This window comes from Natrix helvetica (assembly GCF_964273705.1).
Source record: "Natrix helvetica genome assembly, chromosome: 1".
NCBI classification, from domain to species: domain Eukaryota; kingdom Metazoa; phylum Chordata; class Lepidosauria; order Squamata; family Natricidae; genus Natrix; species Natrix helvetica.
This window is the reverse complement of record NC_138548.1, coordinates 259,295,893-259,312,568: the sequence shown is the minus strand read 5'-3', so window position 1 is coordinate 259,312,568 and position 16,676 is coordinate 259,295,893. Positions and strand designations below refer to the sequence as shown.

Below are 16,676 nucleotides of genomic sequence, written 5' to 3'. Positions count from 1 at the left end.
TTTCCCACCTTTAATATAACATATATGTATATCATATAACATATATGCTATACAATTCAATTGAAAAACAAACTGAAATCTTTTAGGGGCAGAAATAACAATAAAAACATACAAAGTGTGTCCACCCTTAAAATAATACTTTATTGAAGCACCTTTTGATGTTTATGACAACTTTCAGTCTTTTGAGGTGGGAGCCTATCAGTATGGCACATCGTGCCTTGGGAATCTTTGCTCTGTCTTCCTTGAAAAAGCGCTGCAAATCTGTCAGATTACATCTCCTACCCACAGCCCACTTCAAGCCACCCCCACAGATTTTCAATTGGATTTAGGTCCAAAATCTGGCTGTGCCATTCCAAAACTTTGATCAAATTCTGATGAAGCAGAGGTGGGTTGCTCCTGGCTCAGCCCGGTTCAGCCGAACTGATAGTGGTGATTCGGCCTGGGTCACAGAACCGTCAGCGACCCAGGGTGGCCATGCCCCCGAAACCATTCCCTGGTCTCTTTTGACATTGCCAGCATGTTTCTGCACATGCACAGAACAATTTATAGTCAACTGTGCATGTGCAAGCAACATGCAGCGTGCGAGAAGCGCACACGCAAAGCACGCACAAAGCGAACCAGTACCAACCGGTACAGGAATCCACCCCTGTGGTGAAGACATTATTTTGTTTATCTAGATGTATGTTTCGGGTTATTTGTGTGTTGAAAAGTGAAAATTGTCTTCATCGTCAGCATTTTAGTAGAGGCTTGAAGGTTTTGTGCCAAAATTGACTGATAATTGGAACCATTCACAATTCCCACTCCATCTTGACTAAAGCTCCAGTTCCAGCTGAAGGAAAACAGGTCCAAAGCATGCCACAACCCTGCTTCCCGACGGACACGATGTACTTTTGTGGTGCACCAAGTTGTTTTTGCACCAAACATACTTTTTGGAATTAAGACCCAAAAAATTCATCCTTGGTCTCATTGGATCATAACACATTTTCTCACATGTTTTTGTCAGACTTGATGTACGTTTTTGCAAAATGTAGCCAGGCTTGGATGTTGTTTTTCTTTGTAAGAAAAGGCTTTCATCTTGCCACCCTATCCCACAGCCCAGATACATGAAAAATGTGGGAGATTGTTATCACATGTAGTTCAAAACCAGAACTTGCCAGAAATTCCTGCAGCTTAATATTGCCTGGACCACTTGGCAGGCTATCCAACAAGTTTTCTTCTGTTTTTTTTTAAATCAATTTGAAATACCCAGTTCTTGTTAATGTCACTGTCATGCCATATTTTTCCACTTGTTGATGACTGTCTTCACTGTGTTCTATGGTATACCTAATGCCTTGAAACATTATTTGTGTCCTTCTCCTGACTGATATCTTCCAACAATGGGATCCCTTTGGATGCTTTGCAAGCTCTTTGCAGACTGAGGCTTTTGCTGTTACAGGCAACTGTCAGAAAAATCCTACCAGAACAACTGAACTTTATATGGACTCCATCAGAATTACTTTAATTAATGGTAGTTGTGTAGTGTTATGAACACCATTAACTCTGAACACAGCCACATCCCTATTTATAAGAGAGTGTGCACATTTATTGTTGAACATTTTCTATTCCCCCCCCCCCTAAAAGATTTCAGTTTGTTTTTCAATTGAATTGCACAGATTATATATTATATTAAAGATTGGAAAAATTCCAAGATGTGGCCTTATTTTTTCTTACATCTCAAAACCTGGCATTTTAGCAAGGGTGTGTATTTTTTAAAAAATATATCCACTGTATGGGCAGTCTCCAGATCTTTGTTCTACCGAGAATTTCAGCAATCTGGATTTCATATCCAGCTGCTTTTTTGGCTGTAATACCCCTGTATCTGCGGACCAGAGAAAAATGTAGACATTGGTTTGCCTTGACTCACTGGGAGCTCTTAAAGTATTTGCAGAAGCTGTATTTCACCCAGTTTAGCATACTCTTCATTTCTGACTTTTGTGTAAGAACATGATTCAGGCTTACAGCAACAGTCCTGGAATGAAAATATATTATCTGCTCTTGCAGTTGTAACAAGGATAAAATATATGTGTCTATATTCTATAAATAGATTGGATCAGAATGAATCGATCCAGTTATTGATACTTTTCTATCATGCAGTTCCATAGCACAAAGCATTCTGAAAATTCTTACTTTAAAAAAAAAACTCTTATAAATGTTAAGCTAATTTTTAACTTTTATTACCCTGTACAGCCTTTTTGTTTAATGGGTTTTTAAGTGTATCTATTTTATATTAGGTTTTAATGTGGTGTCTGTACACCGCCCCGAGTCCCTTCGGGGAGAGGGGGCAATCTATAAATTTAATAAAACAAATAAATAAATAAAATAAATCAATTTGTAGGAAGAGCAGCTTGAAAGGGCACAAGAGAACTTAGGTATGAGTCAAAGTGAACTATTTCATCCTCTGATGTTTATCCATGGCACTAAACTTGGGCTGATATGCACAGAACAGGAACTAGCAATCAGTATAATTATTTGTCAAGTCACAGAAGGCTTTGACACTCTGCATTTCTCCCTCAAAGAGTTATAGACGGTTGGTTTCTGGCTTGTTTTCTCTCCCACACCCGCTTCTGCCAAACTGACGTTGACAAGACTCCTGGCTTTTCATCCAGCAGGACATGCCCAAAAATATGTAAGAAAGAATATCCAGGTTTTTGCCTATAGAGTACTGCTCTATTTGAGTTTAACCGAGAGCTCAAATGACAACTGAAAATTGTGGTTTGAATTCTTGGTGCTGTGCTTTTTTTTTTCCTGAAATGCAGAAATTGTATACAATATCAATAAACCTAGAAATAAATAATCTATATTTCTAGAACATCTACAATTCAGGCATGGGCCAGAATTAGATTAGCATTGATTCCCCTGGTTGACTTGCCTGGGTGAGTGCACTCCTCCTAGTCTTCTGGACTGTTTTTTGGCCTTCAGTATCATCAACCATGGCATCCCCATCAACCATCTTCAAGGGCTAAAGGGGCAACATAATCTCCCACCTAAGTACAGGTAGTCCTCGACTTACAACAGTTCATTTAGTGACCATTCAAAGTTACAATGGCACTGAAAAAGGTGACTTATGACTATTTTTCACACTTATGACCATTGCAGCATGCCCATACATTCAGATCAGTGGTGGGATTCAAAAATGTTTACTACCGTTTCTGTGGGTGTGGCATGGCGGGCAAGGCTTGATGAGTGTGGCAGGTGAAGGATAATGCAAAATCCCCATTTCCTCCAGATCAGCTGGAACTCAGGAGGCAGAGAATAGATGGGGGTGGGGCCAGCCAGAGGTGATATTTGCCGGTTCTCGGAACTACTCAAAACTTCCTCTACCGGTTCTCCAGAACTGGTCAGAACCTGCTGAATACCACTTGTGATTTCGATGCTTGACTCACATTTATGATGGGTGCAGTGTCCTGTGGTCACACAATCCCCTTTTGCGATCTTCTAACAAGCAAAGTCAGTGGGGAAACCAGATTCACTTAACCATGTTACTAATTGAACAACTACAGCTATTCACTTAACAAATTTCTCACTTAGCAACATAAATTTTGCACTCCATTATGGTCGTAACTTAAGAACTACGTGTGGATAATATCAATCAGTATACAAGAAGAAAAGGTAGTCGTACCCCCCTGGATCCTCCAGTCTGAGATGCCGTGGTGCTTGTCTTTCTCCCCAATCCTTTTTAGCTTCTATCTAGAACTTCTGGGGGAGATTATTTGCTAGATTGGGGTGAGGTATCATCCGTACCCTAATGATACTTAACAATATATTGTCACCTTAGGCTGGGCTGGAGTTGCTAGGAAGACCCCGACTCAGCTTTGGAAGGCTACACAGAACTAGGTGAGACTAAACCACTCAGATTAAATACCTGCAACACTGTGTAGCTGTTTGATCAATTTGGCTTGATTCCAATTACCAGTTTGGCTTTGGGGTTCCCTAAAAAAAACAGGTTGATGACTTGGGGTTCTCTTGGTCCAGGGTTCACATTGTCATGTTGTTGTCATGTGACATGTCACGACCTTTTCCCCCCTTCACTAAACTGGGGGCCAGCGCGTGACGTATCTGGCGCATGAGCCGTGAGTTTGACATCCTTGTCCTGGTCTCATGACTACTGCTCAAACAGTAGACAGAAAGCCTAATCATGGGGGATTGTCCAACTTTGGATGATAAGTGAAATGTCTTCAGAGAAAAACTAGAAAGTCCATTTGCCCCTTGAGAAAGCACCTTTGGGACAACCATGTCCTGGATGACTGACAATCTCCAAAGACATTTGGATAGTGTGCCAGTTGTGAATCTTTGGAGATCAGGACTCTTTTGCAGCAGTGACATATGTCATCATCACCCCATGACTAGATTACTGCAACATTCTGAACATTGAGCTGCCCTTGAAGGCAACTCAGAAGCTGTTGGTTCAAAATGCAGCCCCCAAACTTCATATAGGAAGAAGGAGACTCAACGTTGGCTGAAGTCACTTCATTGGTTTCTAAAGGCCACTAGACCTAATTGAAGGTTTTGATCTTAAAAGCCCTACAGAGCTTGCTTGTCCATCTGTTCATTCATTCATGCATTCATTACATGCCCATCTCCTCTAATTGACTCTTGGACCTGAGCTTGTAGGATCATTTCTCCCAAGCACAATCAGCCTAATTTGTGTGTTCATTTCAAGAGGTCTGTTCAGGTCTTCACCCCTTGTAAAAGTGGGTTGGAATTCAGAGACACACTTTCTCACCGGCAGCTCACACAATGTGGAAAGATTTCCCCCCATTTGTATGCCTCATCTTCTTTGTAATCTTGCTATGAAACCCAATATCTTCCAATGGTATGGCTCTTGGTGTGGTCAACAGACTGCATTTTAATTTTTCCTCTGTGAATTAAGTTTTATTTTTCTTTATGCACATTATCTGGAGTAATGGGAAGTATGGAAGTGTTATTAAACCTTCCCAGGTTTAGGGAAGAATCCTGTCCCTCAATACTTTCAATATGACTGCGATTCCAGAAATATGGTGCAATGCCATGAATCCGAATCTCCTCAACATCAGAAAGGTTGACTAAAGTCAAGAGCCAGACATAACAGTACAGTAACGGAATAACAGAGTTGGAAGGGACCTTGGAGGTCATCTAGCTCTTCCCCTCAAAAAAATACCCGTAGTCCCTTCAAACCTGCGCGGAAGGTTTTTGTTAGCGACGGGCTAACAAAGTGGCCCTCCTCCTTTGGCGATACAAAGACCCGAATCTGAGTCTCGAGCGTAAGATTACTCGTTAAAAAAAGAAGTCGGAGACCTCGCACCTCCGCTGAGGAAATTCCCAAGATACGTCAGACTTCGAAGGGGCGAGGAGAAAGGATGTGGGCCGAGACCGGCAAACGCCCCCACTCCCGGCCACCGGCCCTCCTTCCTTTGGGCGGTTCTGGCTGTAAGAGGCCCTCCCACCCGCCCCCATGAACTTCTGGCTGGGGCGCCACCGGCCTTGGCGCTCTGAGCACCTGAGTCTTCGCCCGTCTTAGCAGCATGGTTAAGCTCACCGCTCGGCAGTTTCTGGCTACGGGTAAGTAAGTGCCTCCCTCCTCTGGGCTACTACTTCGCGCTTTTTCCCACCTCAGCTGGGCTCCACGCCGCTTGGGGATTTGTAAATTTTCTTTTATTCCCTCTTGCTTTTTCCACGAGAAGTTGGCGGCTAGGCGCAAAGTCTCAATTGTTAAGCGGGGAGTTCCGGGGTGCCTTCCCGTCTTCGGGATGGGAAAACATTGGGTTCAAATCAGACTTTATTATTATTATTATCCCCCCCCCCCGGTCCCAATGCTAAACACTGCGTTGAAGTGGCCGGTGGTGAGCTCGTCCATTAGTAAGAGAAACCGGGTGCCCCCTGCCCGATCGCGCTAGATCGAGATTCTGCGAAATGGATTTAAACTTTTCCTTCGCGCTTTCTCTCTCTCTCTTTTAAATCCAGCGGGACAGACAGAAGGCTGTTTAACCCTTTGTCTACCGGCCCTTTGTTTTCTCCAAAAAACAAAAACCTCTCGCCACGCCCCAAAATTAGGGAAAAACGCGGCGGAGAAGCGTGAATGGAAATCGTTTTTCATACCTCTTTAAAAGTTGGTACAATATCCCGGGAGAAAAGTAAGGAAGTTGTGGAAATAGCGAGGGATACGCCAGGCAATATTTATTCATCTGGAGCATTGTCCTCTGGGAACTGAAGCTGATGTACACCGTAATTCTCCCCACTTTACCCTCATAGCAACCTTATAAAATGGATTATTGTAGGCTGAGAGAGGGCAACTGGTCGAAATCGTTTGTGAAATGTTAGGGCTGAATGCTCAAGGGACTCGAATCTGTCTGGTCTTTAATTAACTAGTATTATTATTCAGAGTCACAAAATTCCAGGTTTCAAGTTCTTCTTCAAGCAAGGTGATAAATGCCACCACCAAAAGAGAAGAAAAATATATTACTTAGCTGTGAATTTTGAGAAGGGCAAATGGTTAATTACTTCCTTAAGAGTATCAAGCACTACTTGCACTTTGAAAAAAAAAGAAGTAGGAAGGAAGGAGACACAAATTCTGTAGCAACAACGAACTGTAGCACCAGCTCATCCTGGAAAGTGTGCCTATATCTGCAATCTATCCGAAGTATCTGAGACCACAGACCTAACTCTAAATTAGCAGAGTGAAAGAACAAGAAAAGGAAATCTATGAGAAATAAAATCACACATTAAACTGAGGATTTAGTAGATCAAAAGAAAGAGAATCATGCATAAATGTAACAAATATGGACAGAATATTTCATTTTTAAGCATGCAATATATAAATCTGGCTGTGGTTGGAAATAGGAGTCGAAGACATTGCGTGTCCAAGAATTGTTCAGGTTTTGAGAAGATGTGAGAAAAAGAAAACTAAAAGCAGACTGGAACAACTTTTAAAAGGCAGGAGAAACTTGTGCAGTCTTTAAGAGGGTTTGCAGATGTTCAGTTCCTCATAAAAAGTTGGGTGGGGGTGTTCGAAAGAATTGGTTTAAGGACCAAGAAATAATAGTACAATGCATCTCTGTCCTGTCTACTACAGTAGCTTAGTTGCAACAAAAACTGGCTTAGCTTCTGAAAAGAGAATGGAAAGAAAGTTGAGAAACAGTTATGACAGAATGGGGTGGGACAGGAGACTGTTTAGTGGAACAAATGTGATACTTCCTTTTGAAATAGGATGGGAGGAATGCTTTTTAAACCATTTTATGAACAAATTTAGTAAATTAAAACAATAAAACCAAGTTTTCCCCTCAGGGTGAAGGCTGCTTTTCGTTCTCCCGGGCTGAGGGGAATGGGAACAATAAGGAGATTTTTCAGCTTGCAGTTTGGCAAGTTTCAGTGAAAAGCTCTTTCATGATTATTTATGTTATTTATATCCTGCCTTTTATTACAGGAGCTCAAGGCAACATAAAAAAACACAAAAACAGTGTTTATCCAAAATGTTGAACCACAGCCAAACCATACTTTAGTCTAACATATTGTGTGAACTTCAGTAGGTGATGTGAACACAAAAAAAATGGGTCAATAGAGAAAGGCACGATTTATTTAACCGATTTATTTAAACGTGGATATGCATGTCATGTGAACGTAGCCTGTGACTCTTGAGGTCATGCCAAAGACTTTTTTTAGGAAAAAAATGGAAAATGAGCTGCTCTTCTTTCTTTCTCAAATCTATCTATCGCTTGAGGCTACAATCCTAAACAGACTTGATAGTGGGATTTACTTTGTAGGGACTTTATATAGGAATATACTATTATTCCTGGCATGAGCTCAAGACTTATTTGTGTGTGTTATTCTTACAAAATATTCTCCCACCTTCTTCCCATCTGTTTGGATGTGCTACTTTGTGCATTCTCTTTAGAGCTGCAAAAACACACCGCCAGGACTTCTGGAGCTGGTTCACAGACATTTGGCCAGCTGGCTTCTCAGTCTGTTGTCTTGATGTCACAGGGTCAAGCCATGTCTTTTATCAGAAAGCTTTTCCTAAAGAGTTGATGGTCCTTTTTGTGTTTTAACCAAGAATTTTACTGTGGCTGAGTCAATGCTAACTTTGGCTCCCTCTTTTTTAACATTTATATTTTTATACTGGATATTGTCTTTGTTGTTGTTAGTTGCAAAGTCATGTCCAACCCATCACGACCCCATGGACAATGTTCCTCCAGGCCTTCCTGTCCTCTACCATCCTCTGGAGTACATTTAAGCTCATGCTTTGGTGACTGTATCCACCTCATTCTCTGTCATCCCCTTCTTCTTTTGCCCTCAATCTTTGCCAGCATTTGGCTCTTCTCCAGTGAGTCCTTCCTTCTCATTAGGTGGCCAAAGTATTTGAGTTTCATCTTCAGGATCTGGCCTTCTAAAGAGTAGTCGGGGTTGATCTCTTCTAGGACTTATCGGTTTGATCGCCTTGCAGTCCAAGGGACTCGCAGGAGTCTTCTCTAGCACCATAGTTCAAAGGCCTCAATTCTTTGGTGCTCAGCCTTTCTCATGGTCCAACTTTCACAGCCATACATTGCAACCATAGCCTTGAGTATACGCACTTTTATTGGCAAGATGATGTCTCTGCTTTTTAGTATGCTATCTAGATTTGCCATAGCTTTCCTTCCCAGGAGCAAGCATCTTTTAATTTCTTGGCTGCAGTCCAAGAAATTGGACTGCGGTGATCTTAGAGCCCAGGAAAATAAAATCTGTCACTACCTCCATTTCTTCCCCATCTATTTGCCAGGAATTGAGAGGTCAGGATGCCATGATCTTAGTTTTTAATTTTGAGTTTCAAGCCAACTTTTGCACTTTCCTTCTTTACCCGCATCAAGAGGCTCTTTAGTTCTTCTTCATTTGTCTTTATTGTCTTTACTGTGTCTTTCAATCATACAGACTTCTGTGGGCGAAAGCACAGATAGTCCTTGACTTGTAACCATTCGTTTAGTGACCATTCAAATAGCACTAAAGAAAGTGACATGACTGTTTTTCATACTTATTATGATTGTTGCAGCATCCCCATGGTCATGTGATCAAAATTCAAATGCTTGGCAACTGATTCATTATGATGGTTGCAAGTGTCCTGGGGTCATGTGATCACCTTTTGCGACCTTCTGACAAGTAAAGTCAAAGGGAAGCCAGTTTCATTTAACAACTGTTACTGATTTAACAACTGCAGTAATTCACTTAACAACTGTGGCAAAAACGGTCATAAAAAGGGACAAAACTCACTTAACTGTTTTGCTTAGCAACAGAAATTTTGGGCTCAATTGTGGTGGTAAGTTGAGGACTACCTGTATAGAACTTGATCAGTAATAAATAACATGTGTTTTAGAGGAGTAGGTGGTACTGTATTTGATTGAATTTATTTAGTTACATTTAAGATGACAGGGAGCCAGTTTGATGTAGTGGTTAAGTCACCAGGCTAAAAGCTGCAGACCAGTTTCTTAGGCACAATGCCAGCTAGATGAGCTTGGGCCAATCATGCTCTCTCAGCCCTAGAAAGAATTCAGAAGTTTGCAATGGCAAACTCCTTCTGAAATCTTAGCAAGAAAACTGTGGGGACTTGTTGAGGCAACTGCCAGGAGTCAACGCAGGGAGGGAGGAAGGAAAAGACATACAATCTATACTAGCATAGGAAGATTTTTTTTGTGACTTTGTGTATACAATTAACAACCGGTCAATAACAATTCAGAATGAATTCAGAGTGCTCAACGGGACCCCCATCGCCCACTGGAGGACTCTTGTATGAACAAATCTCTTCCTAAATAGTCCTGAGCAAAGACATGTTTAGTTTAACGTGTCTGAACAGGTGCTGTCTGTGTACAGTAAATATGACATTTTGTTCAGATTTTTCCTCAGTCGTAATAACAATAGCAGTAATAAAATCAGTAAAGTTTCCATAGCACTTCATTTTTAACTTTTTATCAACTAAACAGTTTTAACTGATGATTGTTTTACACATCACCACTGTATAAAGCAGGATTTTTTCCATAAAGTAATGTTTGCCCCAAACTCCAGATTTAGTTTTTTGAGTCAGATACCATGTATAATCCATCTATGATCTGAAAAAGGTGGCAGAGCTAAATTTGATTTAATTCAATGCAGTTAATACTGTTGCACTTTTGCCTGGTTAAGATTTACAATTCAGAGAAAACTTCAAAGGCTTCAAATGATATACCACTCATATACATTAGGACACCCGGGACCCTGGCAAAAAAATTAAGTAATGGCCTTATCTATAGTCCACACTGAGCCTTCACTTTTTTCTCATTGGCTCCATCATAGTTTTCTGGTTACTACTCATCTTTGAGAAGAACTTGTAGTCTTGGAAACAGTTGAAGGGGGGCAACGATATAAGGCAGAAAGATTATATTTTTAACTTTAAGACATATTTTAATATTTGTCATGTTGACAACGTCCTGGAATTATACATTCTTTGACCCTGGTTCCACTTCTTAAGTGACTTTTAGAGGGAAGTAGGGATGACATCAGTGGGATTTAGCAATATACTGTTTTTCAGTTGCAATACACATAGATGGTAAATTCTAAATCTTAAGTACTTAAAGAGACTGAATGTCTAGGCCTGTTGTTTAGTTGAAGCTCTTTTGCTCTCGATAGAGTAAGCATCCATCTATCTTCATGCTTCTAACTTGAAAAAAATCACGAAAGGTGATTAAATCAAATTGGTGTTAAATTTATTTATTTACCATTCCCTTAAAATATCTATGGGTTATTTTTTTGAAAAAAAATTAAACTTTTTTCATATGCAGCTTTTCCCAACAAGCGCGTGTGACCAAAATTTACCCGAATACACTATAGTCTTACAACAGTTTGTTTAATGACCATTCAAAGTTACAATGGCACTGAAAAAAGTGACTAATGACCATTTTTCACACTTATGACAGGCATCCGCCTGTTTATAATGATTTACATTCGGATGCTTGAAAACTGGTTCATATTTATGATGGTGGCAGTGTCCCAGTGTCATATGATCATCTTTTGTGACCTTCTGACAAGCAAAGTCAATGGGGAAGCCAGATTCACTTAACGACCGTGTTACTAATTTAACAACTGCTGTGATTCACTTAACAAATGTAGCAAGAAAAGTCATACAACGGGGCAAAATTCACGTAACAAATTTCTCACCTAGGAATTCTGGGCTCAATAAGTTGAGGACTCTCTGTAATAGCGCATTAAGTTCCTAGAGTATATGTACATGTGAGATCTGAAGAGATGGTTTTCTATACCTGATCCTCATATGTCAAACTTTCCTTAACTTGTAATGATGGGGTAGCTGAGTTAGACAAACATAGCTTGATTTAATAAACAGAGAGGTGAATAAACCTTTTGTCCATGCATATTGATTTCTTGCATCAGTTTCTAATGCAAAGAAATGAAAAAGTTATCTTCAGTTAACCAAAGTTTTCCATATCCCCTGAACAGTAAAACAGTGCTTATTATTTCTTAGGGAAAAAAATTAAGATTTACAATTGGCTTAAAGTTTTGATTTGATATTTTTTTAAAAAAATATGATTAGATATTGCTTTTTAGCTTAATTACAGTTCCTGCAAAAGGACCAGTTATATGGGAGATGAGTTTTTAACACATTTTTTCAATGAGATATAATAATCCAATTTAATCCTTGTGCTCACTGATCTGATAAGAATTGCCTTTTCTTATGAAAACAATGGACTGGTGAAATGGTGAAATCCCATTGCTATTGACCGTAAAGGCTCCCCCACCCCCAACCCGGGGAATAAGTAAATGACATTATCCTGCCAAGATCTCCTTTTCCTCTCTGAGGAAAACAATATTTATTTTAAAAACCAATATTTACTTCATAACCTTTTCTTTCAAACAAGAACATTTAGAAATTGCAATTTTTAAAAAATGTGGACAGTGTGTGTGTGAGTTTAAGGATAGTCAAAATAGAATTTAGAAGATTCAAATACACAAAGCCCAGGCCAGAGAGAAGTACAGAAGTAAGAGCAATTGATGTTTATGTATGTTGGCTTAGTCAGTACTGAGAAAGAGAGCAGGATTGATTAGAAACCTATCCTGACTTCTCTTCAGGACTCTCTGTGGAATTGTCTATCAAATTTCTCCCCCCAAAACAAATGATTTTCTTTTGTTGTCATAGTTACCCAGGCTTATATTTGCTAAATGACCGGATTTGCACAGGCCTCTGGTTGATCTAGTGTATTTCTGACATATATTGTAGTTGGTTTCCATGTCAATTTCATCCCTGTTCTGATGATAGCTACACCAGAGGTTCATCTTCCTCATCCCCTCCAATTTCTAACCTTGTAAACTCTGATGAAACTTTATCAGCTTCCCTCGTGCCATTGGATATAGACTTCAATGCATTTTCCCTACGGACTTGTTTTTTCTAGCTTCTGCGTGACTTACTTAGAGTTGTGTCCCTAATTGAATACCTAAGTGAATTTGTATTAAAGATATTCCTCAAGTTAATATATTCTGCTTTAGCCCAGTATCTTTCATATAGTTGACATTTATATCAAAGTTTCTATCAAAACTTAGGGAGCACTGCCTTTCACAGAATGTGAAAAAATCTGTACTATAGTATACATCTTAATTCTGTACTGTAATAGCAGCCAATTAAAATATTCACATTGGTCTCACTCTTCATTCTGAAACTGTGTACTATATAGTATTGTTTTCCTTTGATTATTTTCCTTCATTCCTGAATTGGTGCTAAAGTAGTAGAACAAACTGGTACAATGTGAATTAAAAACCAAAGGGATTAAGAATATTTCAGATCCAGTATTACCCCATTAGGAACTTATTCCTAGACAATGTAGTCTAGGGTCTCAGATGACCTATAAATAGAAAGCAGAATAGATTTTGTTACTTATCCTAGAAAGAAAGAGTGGGAAACTATTTCATACTATGTCAGGATGCTGCCACTTGATTTGAATCAAACTTTTTATAAAACATGTTTTTTCTTGTACCACAATACAAACCAGATGATATCCAAGTTGGTTTGAGTCAAATCAGGCTGGTTTCTGGATCACCAAATTAGGGAGTGAACTGCACCTTGTATTTAATATATATCTGTAGCCACAGTTGTTCTTTAGTTGCATATCTTGCAGACATAAAATGTGAAGAATCTAGACTAATTCCTCCTTCTATTTATAAGACCAGGGAACTCCCACTTAAGGCTGGTGTAGGGGAGCCCTCCAGAAGGCTATATCCAGTGCCAAAAGTGATGACTTATTGCTACACCTGCTCATATGGAATGTGTAGGTCCTCGAATAGCAGCTTCTAAACAACATCCATGTAGCCAAGAATGGAAGCGTTTGATCTTGACTTCCCAAAACAGAATCTTGGTCTTTTAGTCATTCAGAGAGGAAGGACAAAAACTGCTGGGTATTTCCAGGGCATCATAGTAAAAGAAAAAGTTGTTTTGTTCTAATTGTATTCCACTCTCTTAATGAGTTTTCTCATCTGAGTTCAGGTGTCGATGTATTCATAGTGTTAGTTCAGATAATTTCCTGGTCATTCAGAATAGAATGGCTACAAAAAGCCAGAAAACAGGATATTATGGAAATGTCCATCAATTCAGAATATTGATACTGAACATTAACTTAAATAACTATGAAGTGCAAAGATCTAGGGGACAAGTTACCTTAGATGCTGATGTAGATAGTTTTGGTTTTTTTTTTTTTTATGTTGACTCTCCTGGAAGAAGTGCTCCATGCAAGAGAGGGGAAAGGAGGTTAGCGGTGATAGATCCTTAGCTGATGTGAACTGGAGTAAAGACTTATGAGAAGGGACATTATAATTCAGTTCTGATCCTCATATATTTTTCATATAACCTATGCAATGCTTTGTTGTGTCTTACCCAGATTTGACCTTCCATTGTATAATTATAAAGCAGTTTAACAGGAATCTTTAGAAATTCTGTGTTGTGGCCCTGTGTTCTTATGACGCTTAGTTTTCCCTGGTGGCAACAGTTGTTATGTTTTGTGGAGGTGGAGAAAGACCTTGGTTATTTCTTCACATTTTGTTCAGGAAATGAAGGGCCTTTCTAACTTGGTTTCACATACTAATTCTGCAACTACCACAACTTCCTTTACTGTTCCCTGTATTTGTTGTTCCTTAGATAGAAAGGGTAATTTCAAAATGGTATGAAAAGTTTCTGCAATCAAGCAATGAAACAGATGGAGATTTAGATTTCCATCTAATGTTTTCCCTAAAAGGAAAGGTTGGAGATTTGATGGAAATTGTCTAATTCTGTTCTTGAAGAGCTAGAGGTACCTCCAAAAAATCATTTATTAGCCCGCGATCTGTTTTGATATGAGTAGCCCAAAAGCCTTCTGTATCAGTATGGTTCACTTAACCATAAATGATATCAAATGAAGTCAAAACTCAGCAGTTCATATTAAGGTTTAATGTAATGTGTGAAGCCAATCCTAGAAAAAAATATATTGGCATGGAGATAAGTCATGAATACAGGTTTCCTCTGCTACAGTTCAGCCTGCTATTAAAATTAAAACAGATTGCCCCCTTTATTTCTTTTATCTCTGCTGCTAAGGATGTGACGAATCCTTTTTAAAGGAATAATTTAGTAGGCAATTATTAGTAAAGAAAACTTTCCCTGGAAAAATCCATGCCATTTTATTCAGTTGTGTGGGTCCTCTTGTGAGAAGCCCATTCCATCCCTCTTATTTTGGGCTTAAGACACTAGCAAATACTGATCCCCCAATTATTGGACTTCCCTAAGAGTTCGGCCTTAGCATCAGCATGTGAGGGAATTGTCTCTGGCAATTTTGTATGCCCCCAAAAGGCCATAAATGGTTATTTATTCGATATAGCATTGCATTTCAGTGACAGAAAGAAGAACGACTGGCATTTTCTGTAACTTGGCCAATCATGGGTATTACTTAATGATTGACTTCACATACCAAAATAATCTCCTGCAGCCTTATTTCAGAATAGCAGACTTGAGGTCATAGTACTGAATTTTGCTTTCCTGATTTGGCTTACTTGGATCTCATTGTGTCAAATGTTGAAAGCACCAGGGCTGTGTGAAAACTCTCAGCAACTCTAAACTAAGCATAATTGGTGAGGTTTACAGTAATAAAATAGTCTCATGTTTCCATAGAGATGAATGGAGACAACTCAAAAATAGCTTAAGGCTGATCAGTGTAGCTAGACTGCTTTGTTTTCTAGCAGCCTTGATGAGTTCGGTATATTTATTGTATATTTGTCTGACTCAATGTACATCGTCCTGTGTGTACCTATTTGTCATCTCATTGCACTATACTACTGATTGCAATGTGATACATCAGTATCAATATGTGGTATATGTTGTAATTGTGTTATCAAGGATTGCCAATATGGTTAGTCATGGGCTTTCTACCTGTTCTTATTAGTATATACCGGTAGTATTACTTAGTGTCTTGCTGTACTCTGTCTAGATTGCTCAACTTAGTTGCGTATTGGATTTTCTACTACTTTTTACCATTTGCTGATTGTGCTAAGAGATGCTTAGCCTGGCCCACATACATAGGTATATTCAGTATTGGGTTCAGGCACCATGCTAAGTCATGATGCATCTTTTTTGGTTTGGGCTTAAAGTGTCTTGTGAATTTAACCAATATGATTGGTATGCTATGTTCTGCATAGCTTAGTTTACAATTAAGTTTATTCATGTTTAACTATGGCTTAATTAGCAGGGTGTACATGTCCACAGGGGTATAACCTCAGTTTTCACAATTTCCCAGTTGGAAAGTTAACTTACGTATGTGATATAGAGATACCTAGAAGATACAGAGAATGTATGGAAATTGATAGGATTGTTTTGGTCTAAAATTTAAACTCCACATTAACTCCAAAAGCGACATGTCTTTCTAACCAAAATGCCAGAGTTCAAGACTGAAACCCCTATGCAGGCCATTTTATCATGCCATTTTGTCATACTCTATGCTTAAATCTTCTTACTGGTAACTGCTATCATCTAGGTCAAATCTATAGCCTTTCTCTCACTGGTGGAGAGACCCTTCTCTCCCACTTTGTCTGCCTGCATCATCTGTATCTAGCCAATACTAGGAATCGTGTCCCAAAAAATTAAGAAGAAGGCGCTAAGGGAAAAAATGCACGTGTTTTCAAAATCCATAAACCTCAATAAAACCATAAACCTCAATCCGTGAAGTAAATCTTACACGTTTATTTTAAGTGCCAAATTACCTAGATATCACAACTGGCCCAAACTAGCAAATGAAAGACATCTATTAGAGTGGGAAGGAATCTGGAGAGGAGCAGATGAAGAAAGGAAGAATCAGAATGAGCTTATGTTCCCTGCTGATCTTGGCTTAACTAACAAGGTTTCCTGCTAACTGCACCATTTTGAGAGCAGCCTGTCTATTTTTGCCCTGCCAGAAACCAACCAACTGACCCCCAAACTGATTGGTACATAGTGCTTGAACAGTTATATGAACCCTGGTGGTGCCATTGTTAGAATGCAGTATTGCAGGCTAACGCTGCCCACTGCCAGATGTTCGATCCTGACCGGCTCAACATTGACTCAGTCTTCCATCCTTCCAAGGTTGGTAAAATGAGGATCCAAATAGCTGGGGGCAATATGCTGACATTTGTAAACTGATCAGAGAATGCTGTAAAAGCACGAT

General features: G+C 39.4%; 1 protein-coding gene across 3 annotated transcripts in view; it reads left to right on the top strand.

Moving 5' to 3' along the window:
• Nucleotides 1-5,298: 5,298 nt before the first annotated feature.
• Nucleotides 5,299-16,676, top strand: part of ADGRE5 (adhesion G protein-coupled receptor E5) — a 54,426-nt gene continuing 43,048 nt past the window's right edge. For 2 of the 3 annotated variants that reach the window (XM_081939306.1, XM_081939304.1), the window contains exon 1: nt 5,299-5,577. In XM_081939306.1, the coding sequence (XP_081795432.1) occupies nt 5,541-5,577 (37 nt within the window). In that variant the 5' untranslated portion in view covers nt 5,299-5,540. The remainder of the gene's footprint in view (nt 5,578-16,676) is intronic. The other variant, XM_081939305.1, reaches the window with a different exon arrangement.